The sequence below is a fragment of the Oncorhynchus kisutch genome, linkage group LG14 (assembly GCF_002021735.2).
Source record: "Oncorhynchus kisutch isolate 150728-3 linkage group LG14, Okis_V2, whole genome shotgun sequence".
Taxonomy (NCBI): Eukaryota; Metazoa; Chordata; class Actinopteri; order Salmoniformes; family Salmonidae; genus Oncorhynchus; species Oncorhynchus kisutch.
Genome location: NC_034187.2, coordinates 13,052,456 through 13,069,299, shown reverse-complemented (window position 1 = coordinate 13,069,299; position 16,844 = coordinate 13,052,456). Strand labels below are relative to the sequence as shown.

The window sequence follows — 16,844 nt, the reverse complement described above, 5'->3', positions numbered from 1 at the left end:
TTGTTCCCTGTGGTTGTCAGTTAACTAGGCTACTTCATTGTTCCCTGTGGTTGTCAGTTAACTAGGCTACTTCATTGTTCCCTGTGGTTGTCAGTTAACTAGGCTACTTCATTGTTCCCTGTGGTTGTCAGTTAACTAGGCTACTTCATTGTTCCCTGTGGTTGTCAGTTAACTAGGCTACTTCATTGTTCCCTGTGGTTGTCAGTTAACTAGGCTACTTCATTGTTCTTTCCCTGTGGAAACTAAACTCTGCAAAAAAAGAAACATCCTGTGTAAATATTTGTATGAACATAACAAGTATCATCAACTGAGACATAAACTGAACAAGTTCCACAGACATGTGACTAAAAGAAATAGAATAATGTGCCCCTGAACAAAGGTGGGGTCAAAATCAAAAGTAACAGTCAGTATCTGGTGTGGCCACCAGCTGCATTAGTTACTGCAGTGCATCTCCTCCTCATGGACTGCACCAGATTTGCCAGTTCTGCTGTGAGACGTTACCCCACTCTTCCACCAAGGCACCTACAAGTTCCCGGACATTTCTGGGGGGAATGGCCCTAGCTCTCACCCTCCGATCCAATAGGTCCCAGACGTGCTCAATGGGATTGAGATCCGGGCTCTTCGCTGGCCATGGCAGAACACTGACATTCCTGTCTTGCAGGAAATCACTCACCGAACGAGCAGTATGGCTGGTGGCATTGTCATGCTGGAGGGTCATGTCAGGATGAGCCTGCAGGAGGGGTACCACATGAGGGAGGAGGATGTCTTCCCTGTAACGCACAGCGTTGAGATTGCCTGCAATAACAACAAGCTCAGTCTGATGATGCTGTGACACACCGCCCCAGACCATGACGGACCCTCCACCTCCAAATCGATTCCGCTCCAGAGTACGGGCCTCGGTGTAATGCTCATTCCTTCGACGATAAACACGAATCCGACCATCACCCGTTGAGACAAAACCGCGACTCGTCATCGAAGAGCACTTTTTGTCAGTCCTGTCTGGAACAGCGATGGTGGGTTTGTGCCCATAGGCGACGTTGTTGCAGGTGATGTCTGGTGAGGACCTGCCTTAAAACAGGCCTACAAGCCCTCAGTCCAGCCTCTCTCAGCCTATTGCAAACAGTCTGAGCACTGATGGAGGGATTGTGCGTTCCTGGTGTAACTCGGGCAGTTGTTGCCATCCTGTACCTGTGATGTTCGGATGTACCGATCCTGTGCAGGTGTTGTTACAAGTGGTCTGCCATTGCGAGGACGATCAGCTGTCCGACCTGTCTCCCTGTAGCGCTGTCCGAGGCGTCTCATAGTACAGATATGGCAATTTATTGCCCTGGCCACATCTGCAGTCCTCATGCCTCCTTGCAGCATGCCTAAGGCACGTTCACGCGGATGAGCAGGGACCCTGGGCATCTTTTTATTGGTGTTTTTCAGAGACAGTAGAAAGGCCTCTTTAGTGTCCTAAGTTTTCATAACTGTGACCTTATTTGCCTACCGTCTGTAAGCTGTTAGTGTTTTAACAACCGCTCCACAGGTGCATGTTCATTAATTGTTCATGGTTCATTGAACAAGCATGGGAAACAGTGTTTAAACCCTTTACAATGAAGATCTGTGAAGTTATTTGGATTTTTACGAATTATCTTTGATAGACAGGGTCCTGAAAAAGGGACATTTATTTTTTTGCTGAGTTAATATCCTTCATATCAGTTCCTTCTTATTTGGTTCCCCTGGGGACCATCTTACTGTGACACTGCAGTACTACAACTACAGAAAAATAATGTCCTGAGGAGTCAACAAAACACATAATATGGCTTTTTAAAGGTTGGGTAGTGAGTTTGGTAAAGTGTGCTGTGCCTTGAGACGTTAACACAGGATGCTGGAGACAACAATTATGTCACTAAGTGGTCATTATTAAAGTGGTTAGTTCTTAGGCTGGGAGGACAGTGAAATGGGAGACAAATGATCACTTTGTATCATAAATCAGTAATTAGGGAAGTAGTACAACTGAGGCGTAGAGATAGATTAAATATAGCAATGGGCAACAGGAGACTAACAATAATTTTGCATTTGATATAAATCAGTGTTATTATGAAAAATATGTGGAATTGTAAACATTTAGGGCCTGGTGTTACTCTGGTCAGAAGTTGCAGTGACACAGTAAGATGTGCTGTATGGGTCAAATATAGGAGCCACACCCTCAACCCTCCCTGACAGCCAGTCTAGACCACTCAATCTTTGGCAATATACTTAAAAGATTGGTATAATCATACACATTAAACACAGGTCTTCAATGAACCATTTTAAACACAAAACACAGTTATGTTTCGATTTAAACAAGCTGCATGATACTTAGTATCACAAAATCAATGTCATCAGTGCTCTTCATAAGGATACAATCAAGTAAATAAATTGCAAATTACAATAGAGACAGATCCCATATCAGATTCAGGACGTATGTCTAAGTGCTCACTGCTACGTGTGTGACCATTAACCTGGGGGCGTGTTCTTTAGGGCACACCATAGCAAAACGTTTTGCAATGAGAGACGAAATCTGTGTTCTAATTGGACAGCTGATCTGGGTCGTGTTCATTGGGGCACATTGTAGCAACGGAAAAAGAAAATGTGCATTTCTTATTGGAAAAGTCCAGTTAGTCCCTCTTTGTTTCAGTCTGTTTTCTTCCTTTTGGTGCCTAATGAACACGACCCTGACCATGCTGTCAGTCTCACAAAGAGAAAAGGGAGTCGAGCTCAGCCAGGACGGACGCCTGTCTCCTAGCCACTGATCCCAACAGTCTCTGAGGAAGGGATGGAGTGCCCAGGTCCACCTGAAACAAAGGAGGACAAAAAGTGAGCCAAGGAAGGGATGGAAAAGTGAGGGGGAGGAAGAAACTAAAAGAGAGAGGAAGAGAGATTCCACATGGAGATGAGGAATCATTAGGCATATCTGCATCTAAAGTACTCTTAAGAACTCTGACATCTGTTGATGTAAAACTGGATTGATGAATCATTTTGATGAATTGATTGATTGATTTTAAGAACTTTCTGACATCTGTTGATGTAAAACTGGATTGATGAATCATTTTGATGAATTAATTGATTGATTTTAAGAACTTTCTGACATCTGTTGATGTAAAACTGGATTGATGAATCATTTTGATGAATTGATTGATTGATTGACTGATAGCTTTTTCAGACCACTTTACGTTGTCATAGTAACCTGATTCCTATCTCACCTGCAGTAGGTAGATGACCCTGACGACCTCTCGGATGTGGCGTGTGATTGGCTGAAGGACCCAGGCGCTAGGCAACATCTCCCCTCGGACAGCCTCTACACTGGGCCGAGGGAGAGACTCCTCGAAGACTGACTGCATGGCCAGCACACACAGCTCATCCTAGGAGAGAGAGAGAAGGGCACTGAGTTAGTAGTCAGTCTCTTGCTGTAGACAAGGAAAACTCCTGGCCCTAGCTATATGACAGTAAGAATGCATTGTATCATTGCCCCTGAAACGAGGAGGTCTTCTGTCCCCCTCATTCCAGTTGAACATTCAAAACAAATCTTGGTAAGAAGGAGCAGGTAAGTTTAAACTTTGAACTTGGTAAGTTGAAACTTGGAATTCAGCTGCAGGTCCCCTGACTGACCCCTGAACTCTGACCCAACTGACCTGTTGTGACTGGGTGCTGATGCAGCAGAAGTCTCTGGGTTGTGGGAGGTGGCAGCTGGATGGGTCTGTCAGCAGGTAGACTGATGAGGAGAGACACATGGAAAAGCATGAAGAAAAATTACAATTGAAATCTGAATTTCAGTTTACTTCCTGGAAGTAATTGACGGAAGTGAAATGGAATTGACTCATAGCGATAGATAGATGGTGCATTTGCTACAAAGCGTGTTTTAGCATGGGCAGCCCCATTGAAGGCTTTCACCAGTTTTATGTAGTGAATTAACTCCAACTCTGCTATTCTCCAGGCAGCAGACTAACCCAACTGAGTGCTGTCATCTAGTGGTCGTGTCCAGGCAGACCGGATAGCCTCATGGTACAGGTGTGTCTTGGAGTGGTCTCGGACCATGCTCCACAGGCTGGCCAGGGGCCTCTCCAGCTCCACCGCCCCAAGGAAACAGTGCACAGATGGGCTGGAGGAGGGCTTGTAGAAGGCCTGGACACCTCGCTCCACGCACTGGTACCTGATAGAGAGAGAGGACAGGAAGGTTGCAAATACACCATCTGTAATATAAACCCAGTGGGAAAAGCCGATTGAAATCACATCATTACAACCTGCTGGGAGTGTAGCTAGTTATAACATGGTTTACTATTGGTTAACCTGAATGTAATAAAGGAGAAACCATGATGCAACTCACCTCCAACCAGCTGCAGCTTTCCCCATCACCAGGTTCCCCATGTCACTAGCAGCAGCCAAGCGCACCTGGGGCAGGTGAGAACATGTTTCTTATTTTAGCAAACGTGCAACAACGAACAAGTACATAGTCCACGGTAAATTGGAAATGTGTAATTTTGCTGTCTTGTGTTATTCTATAAAGTTTATTTGAATTGTACCTCAGCCATAGCTCGACCAAGCAGACAGGAAGTGAAGTCCTGATAGGCTGTCGATATGGACGAGGCGGAGCCAAAAGAGGAGGTACGCTGTCGTAGGTTCGTAGGAGATGACGGTGAGGATGACATCAGAGGGTCATACCCTGACACACCAGGCTCCAGACATACATCTAGAAAATACATAATAGAAAAGACATACACATGGTTATAATAGGTATTAAAAACAAAGTAGGAAAAAAGAAGGAACCCGCACACTGCTCTTGACAGTCTTGACGAAGGCCGTGAGGTCGATACGTAACACTCTGACGGAGGCCGTGAGGTCGATACGTAAAGCACTGACGAAGGCCGTGAGGTCGATACGTAAAGCTCTGACGAAGGCCGTGAGTTCGATACGTAAAGCTCTGACGAAGGCCGTGAGGTCGATACGTAAAGCTCTGACGAAGGCCGTGAGGTCGATACGTAAAGCTCTGACGAAGGCCGTGAGGTCGATACGTAAAGCTCTGACGAAGGCCGTGAGGTCGATACGTAAAGCTCTGACGAAGGCTGTGAGGTCGATACGTAAAGCTCTGACGAAGGCCGTGAGGTCGATACGTAAAGCTCTGACGAAGGCCGTGAGGTCGATACGTAAAGCTCTGACGAAGGCCGTGAGGTCGATACGTAAAGCTCTGACGAAGGCCGTGAGGTCGATACGTAAAGCTCTGACGAAGGCCGTGAGGTTGATACGTAAAGTTCTGACGAAGGCCGTGAGGTCGATGTGTAAAGCTCTGACGAAGGCCGTGAGGTCCATACGTAAAGCTCTGACGAAGGCCGTGAGGTCGATACGTAAAGCTGTGACGAAGGCCGTGAGGTCGATACATAAAGATCTGACGAAGGCCGTGAGGTCGATACGTAAAGCTCTGACGAAGGCTGTGAGGTCGATACGTAAAGCTCTGACGAAGGCCGTGAGGTCGATACGTAAAGCTCTGACGAAGGTCGTGAGGTCGATAAGTAAAACTCTGATGAAGGCCGTGAGGTCGATACGTAAAGCTCTGACGAAGGCCGTGAGGTCGATACGTAAAGCTCTGATGAAGGCCGTGAGGTCGATACGTAAAGCTCTGACGAAGGCCGTGAGGTCGATACGTAAAGCTCTGACGAAGGCCGTGAGGTCGATACGTAAAGCTCTGACGAAGGCCGTGAGGTCGATACGTAAAACTCTAACGCAGGAGGTGAGGTTGATACGTAAAACTCTGACGAAGGCCGTGAGGTCGATAAGTAAAACTCTGACGAAGGCCGTGAGGTCGATACATGTATGACCCCCCCCCCCCCCTTGAATGTCTTATTATCATTTCATAGTGATCCTGTACTAGCTAAATAACAGCCTTTTTGAGTCAGTTGAACGTGTGATGAAGATGTTGAGAGTGGTTGCTGTCTTGTGGTGGTGAGTCAGTCCTCACCCTGGGCAGAGAGCCAGGCACGCTGGGTCTTCACACTCTGAGAACCACAGATGGGAGGGCGAGACCTGACCTTCAGCCCATCACCCAGGACCTCAGTGACCTGGCACCAGACAAAAACAACACAGAGAACTCATTAGGGCTCTTTATTTATTCCTGGTCTATTTGAATAGGGACGGATACAAACACATTGACACACTGAATAATATTTCTATATTCCTTAATTCCATTATTTTACTTTTAGGTTGTGTGTATTGTTGTGAATTGTTAGATATTACTGCACTGTTGGAGCTAGAAACACAAGCATTTCGCTACACCAGCATGAACATCTGCTAAACATGTCTACGTGACAAATACAATTTGATTTGAATAAACAATTGTCTGATGCATTGCACCATAGTGAATATAGTCTGCTGTAAGTTCCAACACCCTTAAGGTTAATTTACAGTAAGTCTACTGACTGTTCATAGATATATGTAATATTCTTCACACTTGGGAAGAAATATGCTATCTAGAGCCTAAAAGGATTCTTCGGCTGTCTCCATAGAATAACCATTTGAAGAACCCTTTTTGGTTCCAGGTAGAAGAACCCTTTTGGTTCCAGGTAGAACTGTTTTGGGTTACATGTCGGGCCCTTTCTACAGATGATTCCTTATGGAACCCAAAATTGTTCTGCCTATAAAAAAAAGGGTTCTATCTGGAACCAAAGAGGGTTCTGCTATGGGGAAAGCGGAAGAACCCTTTTGGAACCCTTTTTTCTAAGAGTGTTGTGCTCTATAGACCCCGTTGTCAAATTGACTATGAACCAGCCATTAGGATTAACTTTACTTTATTGAATTTAGTTGTTCAGGGACAGTGCAAATGAATCAACATTACTGTAAATGTGCCTGTTTTCAAGTGCAGTCCCTGGGCTTAAGAAAGCAGCAAAAACATCTTCAAAGACTAGTACAGTACCTCCTGTGTCCGTGGGGGTCTACTGCCGTCCCTCAGCTGAGCTGTGTTGCCACTGTTGTAGCCAGAGGTTGGTCCAGAGGATAGGCTCAGACTCGACCCAGTGCACAGTGTACTGCTGCTGACTCTGGTCCGATACCGCAAGTCATCCTAAATGTGAATAAATGATCAGTTGACAGAGAAGAGAGAAAGATGTTTTAGGAAAACAGCAACTGATCAGAGGACAAGGTAAGTCTCTGACTATAAGGTGAGGTTTTTTTCATGGTCCAGATCCATGAAAAAGAGCTCCGCCTTCTAGTCGATGTGAAAAAATAAAAGAATCCATGGAGAAAATATGCTGAACACATCTTGCTGAACACACCACCAGATGTCAGCATCTTTAACAACGTGTCCATCTCTCCCAGACCGTAGTGCAGCTTGGCTTCAGTCAGCTCCAAGGTCAGAAGATGAGGGTTCATGTTCAGTTGGACCGTAGCCATGACCTGCTCGCGCTCTTTACGTAGCCTCTCTATCTCTCTTGTCTTCTTGTCCTTATGGAACATGGGCTCTGGACTCAAGCTGGACTCTGACTCCTGGCTCTCCAGCTCAGCCCACTCTGGCTGGTTCCTCTGTGCTTCATGGCCAGTAGGTAGATACACGGCTGGTTTCATTAAACTATTAGTCCGTCCTTTCTCAGAGGGATGCTGACTGATACCAGACCAGTTGGTGAACTTGTTGTGCACAGGTAGGTCCTCAGGGAGCCGCTGGTGATCTAGCTGATGTGGGGAGTGTTGGAAGTTGGGAGTGTGGGTGACTGGGTTGGTGTTCACTAGAATGTCTGTGTTGCACTCGCTTGGGCCCAACGACACCATGTCATCCTCCTGAACATGGATGGTGCTGTCACTGATAGGGGAATGTTCATAAGCACCAGAGAAGTGCTCCACTGGACGCTCTGATGATCTACTGTTGTGGTAATCTATTGAATGTCTTCTGTAGCTTAGTTGATCTCCAAAAGTAGCGAAGGATTTCTCCTCCTGTTTGGACTCACCAGTCTGACTAAAGACGAGAGAGGTGTGGTTCTGCATAGCGACTCTGTTACCGCTTAGAACAGAAGGAAGGGACCATATTGGACGTTGGCTGGTTTTGTGCCATACGCTCATTTCCTTTTCTTCGTCCTGGATGACAACGCTGGTGTCATTGTGGATGTAATTGTCGATGGACGAACTAAGACTTTCTGAGCATCCATCAGACCCTTTTGGTCTTGAATGACTGAGGGCACTCACATTCTCGAGGAATATCAATCCCATTGATTCTGTGGTGGAGTTATCACCTGGCTTCTCACACAGATGAAGGGAGTCATGTCCTGTTATCTTATCATTCTTTATGAAAGACATGCATGTTTTGTGTCCGCTGTAACTTAAACAAGGTGTTGACTGGTCCGAAATGTGGTGTTTACTTCTATTTTGCGTCTCAAACATCTGTTCTTCTTTGGGACTCTGTAAATACTTTATTCTGCTCTGGTTGGAACCAGCCCTGGGACCCACAGTGAGAATGGGTGAGCATGCACGGTCTGTGAAGCTCACTTGTTTTCTATAGCCTATTCCCGGGTCACTCCTTCTCAAGATATTATGGCATTCTGGTCTGAGTATTTCTGACAAATGATGGCAGACTTCAGATACTCCCAAGCTTTTGGAGGAGGACACTCTTTCAGGATTGCAGTCCTCATTGCTTATATGACGAATGGCAGGATTTGAATGATTGTGGCGTTGGACAGTCTCCAGGGAAGGGACTTTGTGTGGGAGACTCGCTGGTTCCAAGATAGATCTTTGGTTAACAGTGGAGCCATTGAGTAGCAGGTCAGGCATGCTCTGAATATTATCATCCAGGTTTTTCTTGAGTTGATGTTGAAGGGGAAGCCCTTTGTCTTGTGACACAGTGAGAACTTCTGAGCCAATCACTTTGACTATCACATTAACTTCATGGGCTTTGGACCTCTCTGTGGACAGAGTTTGGTGGATAGACATTTCGTCTTGAACGGGTGTTAAAGTCCTTTCGGTCTGGATCCCAATATCTACTGCAGTTTTGGTTGAGCAGTCTCTCTTCATCCAATCTGTGGAGGAGTACAGATGAGATGAAGATTTAACATTTCTTATCAGGCTATGTTTGAGGCTTTCGCCAGACCTCATACCCTGAACATTCCCCAGAAGATCAGACGTGTTTACTATCAGCTGTGAGAGATGCTCAGACATGTTCTGAAGGCTGGCCCATGTTGTGGTCTCTCTACAGGCCTCTGTGGTCTTCTGCAACACTGGTACCCGAGTGCTGCTCTTTCTGTGATGGTTGTTTCTCCTCTGTAGATCACCATGGTTGATCGTTGTCTGAGTCGTGGTTTCTTGAGTGAAGGTTGTCTGGGTGCTCTGGTCACATCTGGTGTTTGTTTCAGACCTCTGAAACCCGTTACCCTGAAACGCCCGCTCTGAAGAGTCATAAACCAACATGATCTCATCCACCTGGCCAGTGCTGTTACCAAGATCTCCAGATACATTGTAGCAAGAAGATGAGTTACAGCTCATGGTCAGAGTCACTTGTTGATTGTGATCGTCAACACCGGAGACTTGGTTAGTACGTTCTTTCAGATGGGCTTTGAGGGAGGTTTGATCTTTGAAATCTTCCTCCATGCTGCTCAGGGTGCTGGAGAGTCCCTTGTTGTTGGCGTAAGTGCTCAGGTGGGAGTTGAAAGGAGAGTTCTGCACGTTTAAACCATTGTCGACACTGCAGCATCTAGTGATATGTTTGGTAGTGGAATCCAGCAGCGGTGATTTACAAGAAATGTCGGCGGCACTTCCAAACACCTGGTTCTTGTAGCAGCTTTGGTTTGGCTCTTCTTCTTGCCATTGGTGAGCAAAGGGATTGATGTCGCTGGAGGCAAAATGCATTGGCAAATCTTGAGTCTTTGGTGTGTAGTGTGACATCTCAGTTTCTTTGATACTGGAAGACATGATTTTCTCCCGATTTGTCCTTTTCTCTATATGTGGTGATTGTCCATTGGGGCTGTGTTCTTTCTGACCCAAACTGATGCCAACTCCAGCTTTATCATCATATTTATATGGGGTCTGGTCAGTACAAGCTTCCATAGTGTGATTGTCTTTTGACTGTGGTGATTGTCTTTTCACTAGAGACATTTCTCCACCATTGCATTGAATCATCTCCTCTAATTTTCCATTAGTTTGAGTTCCTGACTTCATTCTTGTTGATTAAGACCTGTTTTGATCCAACCTGGGAGGGATTTTCTCTTCTTCATCTGAGGAAGACTTGAGTGTGGAGTCAGAGGATGAGCTAGGAGGTGCCTGGCCTTTGGACCTTCTGAACCTCTTGGAATTTCCCTTCTTGTAATGAACAACACTACTGCCACAGAACTGATGAGATTGCCTGCAATTAGATGTTTTGGTATTTCCCTCTCTGGACATGATATCTCTGCAAATGTCACCCAATATCTTCATATTAGCATCACTACTTCCATGTGTTATTTGGGATGGAGAAGATCCAATACTATTTATTTTACATAAAACAAGGTTCCAGGAGATTTTGCCAGAGATCCATCAGTCCTTGACCCTTCTTCATTTCTAGCCATTTGGCAATCTTTGGTATTGTCAGAGGCAAAGTTGCTCACATTGCACTGAGTCTTCAGCCATTTTTCAACATGACATGTTTTGTGTTTTACACTGGGATGTTTATTTTTAGGATCAGGATCGACGGTCACACAAGTCTTATGAAATTTGTCTACCTGAGTTTCAGATGAGCATTTTGACTGTGGTAGTTCCTGACTCAGTGAGCATTTTGACTGTGGTAGTTCCTGACTCAGTGAGCACTTTGACTGTGGTAGTTCCTGACTCAGTGAGCACTTTGACTGTGTTAATTCCTGACTCAGTGAGCACTTTGACTGTGTTAATTCCTGACTCAGTGAGCACTTTGACTGTGGTAGTTCCTGACTCAGATTTGTTGCATAGGGAGGGTCTTTTTGGAGCTCATTTCTGATCTCAATGTGATTTTTTCTGCCTTTCTCCTGTAGCTTCTGTGATTCACAGAAATGATTTGAGAGTGATTGACTGTTGTGGTGCTTCTCAATGTTTTCTGGTGTACATTGAGTCCCGATTTTATCAGAGAGTGAATCTACAGCTGCTTGCCGATGACAATCATTTAAGTAAAGTTGTCCACTTGCACCCGTTGAGGTCAATTTGCATTGGTTCTTGCTTTCGCCTTGAACCTCATATTCTGAATCCATTATGAGGTCCCTTGCATGTGCAAAGGCCATATTGGGTGGCGTAGTCACTGAGGACACTGTTCCTGGGCAGTTCTGGAGAGGTTGTAGAGCACTAGATTTCAGGTTTTGCTCAGGTGAAGCGGCCTGGTTGACAGTTTGTTTATCGTTATTACTAAGACAAGCATGATGAGGATGATACTTCTCAGGACCTGTTTCTTTCTTTATGTTCTCCATATGCGAAAAAGGGACATCCCTTTCAAACACTTTCCCTGGAGAAAGTAAGAATTCTTTGGGTGCAGTGGAAGTGGAAGTAGACATTGAAGAACATCCCATTGGCAGCAGTACAGGCTTGTTGATGTATTCAGGTTTCCCTCGGTTGTTCAATGCCAGACTTAATTGGATCTCATGGCTTTTAATGGTGAAAGATGCTGCACCAGAATTGCCACTTGCATTTGGTGTAATGACAGAACAGCCAGAAGCATCCTGACCCTTGTATTCCCTTGCATCAACATCAGTTATTCCATTTTTCAGTTGCACTTCTCTCATGTTCTCTTGAAAGCTCTTACTTAACTGGGACCCCGAGGAGATCTTTGTCCTATGGTCTGGATCATTCTCTTTACTTCTCAAACTTAGTTGATTCATATAATTTAATTTGATGGAAGTAGAGGGTCTAAGAACCTTTCCGTGGCTCATGTTTTCCATGTCTGTCGTGTTGTCCATTTTTAGAATCTCAGAATCGATACAAGACTTTTCTGATGTTGAACAAGAGCCTGGCTTAATGATTACCGGTGGATCATCAGCTTTTTGATGATCCTTCACTGCTTGTAGACCTTTTGGTGAATCGCATTTGTTAGGATTGCTTGTTGGCAAGGCATTAAGGATTTGACTCCTCTGACTGTCCAGTTCACTGTTACTGTTGTCTCCACCCCCATCTATAAATGACATCCTCATATCCTCCTTCATCACCTCTGAGATTCGGTGGTCTGATGTACTACAGTTACTATCGCCATGGTGATGTCCCAATCTAACATTCTCTACTTCTCTTCTCTTGCTTCCTGAGTTTAGCTTTTCACCCCGCCCTTGAAATTCTCTTTCTTCAACTTGTTCTACTTCTCTTCTCTTTTCAATAACGGCCTTCTCTCCAAAAGGAGACTCTTTATGGCCACCCGTGTCAATGGTTTTATGGCCACATGGAGAGAGATTTTCATGGGATATGTGCACAGACACTGACATTGCTACTAAAGCCGAGGTATCTCGTTGGAAGTGACCTTCATTGCAGCTCAGATTTAGTTTAAATGAATCGACTGAAGAGGAAGTTTGTTTGTCTTTTAATTCACTGGTGTTATTGTTGTCATCTGGTGAAATAACTTCCTGGCTGTTCTTGACTGTTACAGTAGACAACGCTGCGAAGTCCCCTCCGTTGCTCCTCTTTGGAATTTTCAAGCTGCCAATGAAACTGTCCTGCAGGCCTTTGTTCTTCTTTATGGAATTTTTACAAGACACTTTGAAAAACTCATGCTCTGGCAACACACAGTCCTGCTCTGGCAACACACAGTCCTGCTCTGGCAACACACAGTCCTGCTCTGGCAACACACAGTCCTGCTCTGGCAACACACAGTCCTGCTCTGGCAACACACAGTCCTGCTCTGTGACTTTGGCTTCAAGCTTTTGCAGAATTTTAAACTCACTTTCAAGTGATATGTCTTTGGTATTGCTTGCTTCGCAAAACTCCTCTTCTCTGACTTCTTCCATGTCTCCATCTAAATTGCATAGTTCATTATCTCCAGGATAATTATTTGGGGCACTTTCGATGGCAGGTGTTCAACATCTCACCTTCAGTTTTAGGGTAAGTTAACAGACTGGCTTTTGACAGATGACTGTAGGTAGACAAACTAGTATCGGTGTAGTTTGTTAGGTCTGCTACTCCCACAAACATCACTTCTGGAGATAATGTGACCTGCTGCATCTGAGGCCCATGAAAAATGTCAGCCTCCAATGTTGATGTTGATGGGGTGCATTGAATCTTATAGTCAATGGTTGGAGCACATGCAGATCTATGTGAAGGAAGCTCTGCTGAGACATCTCTACTTTGATTTTGGTGTAAACCTGGATCATTAATAGATCCCTTCAGCAAACCTTCTGAACTGACTAACTGACGTTCAAAATAGCCCTTACAACACACCGCCTCATGATTCAATGGCATCATCAAACGTAGCGGTGACATTTGGAGAAGCTGAGAATCAGGGAAATTCAAAGAATCAGTTGAAACCCCAAGTCTTTGTTCCTCTACTGGAACATGTTCGCCCTCTGTGCTGTCGGTAGATGCAGAGCTATAGGATGCAGTGGATCTCAAGCCACACTGACAGTCAGACAGATCCACACTGATGGGGCTGGGACTACTGTTGCTGTCCAACACACCATGACTAAATACCATCCTCCTCCTCAACATGGCAGAGTCCCTAAGGATCCTAGGACTATCTGCTGCATCAGTGTAGGACCATGCATCTGTAAGCACTAGCAAACTCTCTGGTTCCCCCACACTACAGCTGCTCAGAGAGCAAGGGCTGCTGGTCAACATGGTGTGGACATGCCCAAGCTCTTCACTCAGCTTTGATACAGGGTCCCTACACCTGGGTTCTGTTGCTGGCTGATTCTGGTACAGTGATTCCCTTGTTGCGCCGGGTGCTTTATTGACTCGGGTTTTAGGACCGCCATGATGGCTCCAGGAAGCCTCTGCTGGCATTTCATTAGGTTTCCCAATGTCTTCTCTTCCCTCTTCAGTTGGCTGAATCTCCGACGCCATGTTTATAGTTTTTCCAATCGAGGGATTGAGACAACCCCTCACCACAGAGTGACTGGGTACTACCACAGTCCGTCTCTGTGCAGGCCTTGCTGCAATATGCTTCCCTCTGCTCTTCATAGCCAGTGAGTCGTTCGACATCTGACTGTCTTCACTCTTTCCTTCGCTCTGGATAGCCTCCTCCTGCTTCAGCTGCTCTGCCAGGGCTGTAGCGTAGACTGAGGACAGGGAGTCCACAGAGAACAAGCTGTCACAGTCTGAGGATTGGTCACCCTCCTCTTCTTCCTCACCGTCATACTTCTCCGATCCTGCCAGTCCCAATCCCTGCGGTCTCTCCACCCACCTTAGGGTGCTGGTCTGGTTCATCAGAGTCTCTGCACTATGCCACTGTCTTTGTCTCCACCCACAATCATGTGAAGGATTCTTCTGATCAAGGTCCTCACATGAGACAGTTGTTTTCATCGTGCATTTCTTCCTGCTCATCTTGACGCCTTCCACACCTCGCTTTAGTTTCCAGTGAAATCGGCTTGCTGTTTTACCACTAGGCTTGGTCCCTCTGCCACCAATACTCAATCCTGATGGTGGTTTTCTAAACACCCTGGCTAACGGTGTCTTTATCCCAGGGCCGACTGAGCGTGATAAGACCTTCTGGATCGTTTCCAAGCCTTTGCTACTACCATGGGGAAGGCTCTTCACTCCCTGACATGGAGCCCGCTGAGTCTGCCTGATAGATTCGCTTACTGTAACTGTGGGTCCCTTTATGATGACATTACTGCTTGACTGTAGGGTCGCTCCATTTGGTGATGGTGATGGGTTCTTGAATGTAAATTCAAGTCCATGTTTTGGAAGCAGTGGTTTCCTCTCTGGTCTTTCATGGCATGGCGGCTGAATTAGAGCCTCCTCCTTCACAGGCGGCTTGAGGTTCTCTGAGGAACTTGCTCTAGTCCTGTACCCATGCACCTGACTACTGTGTTGTGTTCCTGAGGAGAATGTGTTGGAGCGACTCCTTGTCCTCTCACGTGGAAGACATTCATCAGACACCCACTGTCTGGAACAGATGGATCCAAATGTCAGTTCAGATAGTCTGTTTCTCTTCAGGAAGTGGCTGTTGGGGAAAACAAAACAAAACAAGGGATAAGGACATTATCATTTACAACATAAATATTAGCTTTAATAAATATCTATGTGGGAGATTAGCCTACTTGTGCTGACCTGAAGATTGGGGTGTGTTGGGGGTATAAGCGGGAGAGCAGGTCTGATGAGACAGAATGCCTGCGCAAAACAGGTTGACGTCCTCTTGACCTTGAGGGGGACCCCAGGCCAGGAGACACAGGGCTCTCTAGTCCAGGTGGCAGGGCCTTCTCTAGTCTCTGCAGTTCCCTCTTAGTGTCCAGTAGATGGCGCTTGCGAGTGATCCTCTCCAGCTGGTAGTGCAGCCTTTTGCGTCGAACATGGCTCTCGGCGCGCCGCAGGGTATGATGTCTTGACAACTCCTCCTGAACCACCTTCTCCCTGTATAGAACCACTTTAGAGGGCGGAGCAACTCTTTGATCACTCTCTTCATCAGAACCTTCCGAATCTTCCGTTAGCAGGCTGTCTAGGATAGGAGCTGGTATAGGATCAGTTGGTATAGGATCAGCTGGTATAGGATCAGCTGGTGCAGGATCAGTTTGTATAGGATCTGTCTGTATAGGATCAGTCTGTAAAGGATCAGTCTGTAAAGGATCAGTCTGTAAAGGATCAGCCTGTAAAGGATCAGCCTGTAAAGGATCAGCCTGTAAAGGATCAGTCTGTAAAGGATCAGCCTGTAAAGGATCGGTCTGTAAAGGATCGGTCTGTAAAGGATCAGTCTGTAAAGGATCAGTCTGTAAAGGATCAGTCTGTAAAGGATCAGCCTGTAAAGGATCAGCCTGTAAAGGATCGGCCTGTATAGAATCGGCCTGTAAAGGATCGGTCTGTAAAGGATCGGTCTGTATAGGATCGGTATGTATAGGATCAGTCTGTATAGGATCAGTCTGTATAGGATCAGTCTGTAAATGATCGGTCTGTAAAGGATCGGTCTGTATAGGATCGGCCTGTATAGAATCAGCCTGTAAAGGATCGGTCTGTAAAGGATCGGTCTGTATAGGATCAGTCTGTAAAGGATCAGTCTGTATATGATCAGTCTGTATAGGATCAGTCTGTAAATGATCGGTCTGTAAAGGATCGGTCTGTATAGGATCGGCCTGTATAGAATCAGCCTGTAAAGGATCGGTCTGTAAAGGATCAGTCTGTATATGATCAGTCTGTATAGGATCAGTCTGTAAATGATCGGTCTGTAAAGGATCGGTCTGTATAGGATCGGCCTGTATAGAATCAGCCTGTAAAGGATCGGTCTGTAAAGGATCGGTCTGTATAGGATCAGTCTGTAAAGGATCTGCCTGTAAAGGATCTGCCTGTAAAGGATTGGCCTGTAAAGGATCGGTCTGTAAAGGATCGGTCTGTAAAGGATCGGTCTGTAAAGGATCGGTCTGTATAGGATCAGTCTGTATAGGATCGGCCTGTATAGGATCAGTCTGTATAGGATCAGTCTGTATAGGATCAGTCTGTATAGGATCGGCCTGTAAAGGATCAGTCTGTAAAGGATCAGTCTGTAAAGGATCAGTCTGTAAAGGATCAGTCCGTAAAGGATCGGCCTGTAAAGGATCGGTCTGTAAGGATCGGTCTGTATTGGATCGGTCTGTATAGGATCGGTCTGTATAGGATCGGTCTGTATAGGATCAGTCTGTATAGGATCAGTCTGTATAGGATCGGCCTGTAAAGGATCAGTCTGTAAAGGATCGGTCTGTAAAGGATCGGTCTGTAAAGGATCGGTCTGTAAAGGATCGGTCTGTAAAGGATCG

At 45.7% G+C, this 16,844-nt stretch overlaps 2 protein-coding genes across 3 annotated transcripts in view; both read right to left on the bottom strand.

Moving 5' to 3' along the window:
* Positions 1-1,649: 1,649 nt before the first annotated feature.
* Positions 1,650-12,627, bottom strand: LOC116353343 (stAR-related lipid transfer protein 9-like). 2 transcript variants are annotated; one of them, XM_031787865.1, is made up of 8 exons: positions 6,926-11,685; positions 5,975-6,074; positions 4,545-4,711; positions 4,349-4,413; positions 3,972-4,174; positions 3,657-3,736; positions 3,228-3,386; positions 1,650-2,819 (listed from the first exon to the last, which is right to left on the bottom strand). In XM_031787865.1, the coding sequence occupies exons 3-8, from the start codon at positions 4,668-4,670 to the stop codon at positions 2,718-2,720; spliced, it is 735 nt and encodes a 244-aa protein (XP_031643725.1). In that variant the 5' UTR covers positions 4,671-4,711; positions 5,975-6,074; positions 6,926-11,685; the 3' UTR covers positions 1,650-2,717. The 2 variants fall into 2 exon arrangements, 1 of the variants encoding a protein (XP_031643725.1); XR_004202686.1 differs by lacking the exons at positions 1,650-2,819; positions 3,228-3,386; positions 3,657-3,736; positions 3,972-4,174; positions 4,349-4,413 and having other exon boundaries at positions 4,688-4,711; positions 6,926-12,627.
* Positions 12,628-16,707: 4,080 nt separating this feature from the next.
* LOC116353277 (stAR-related lipid transfer protein 9-like) overlaps positions 16,708-16,844 on the bottom strand; it is a 5,750-nt gene continuing 5,613 nt past the window's right edge. Inside the window, exon 6 of the mRNA XM_031787557.1 lies at positions 16,708-16,844. This exon is cut by the window's right edge and continues 522 nt beyond it. The gene's annotated coding sequence lies outside the window, so the exon portion shown is untranslated.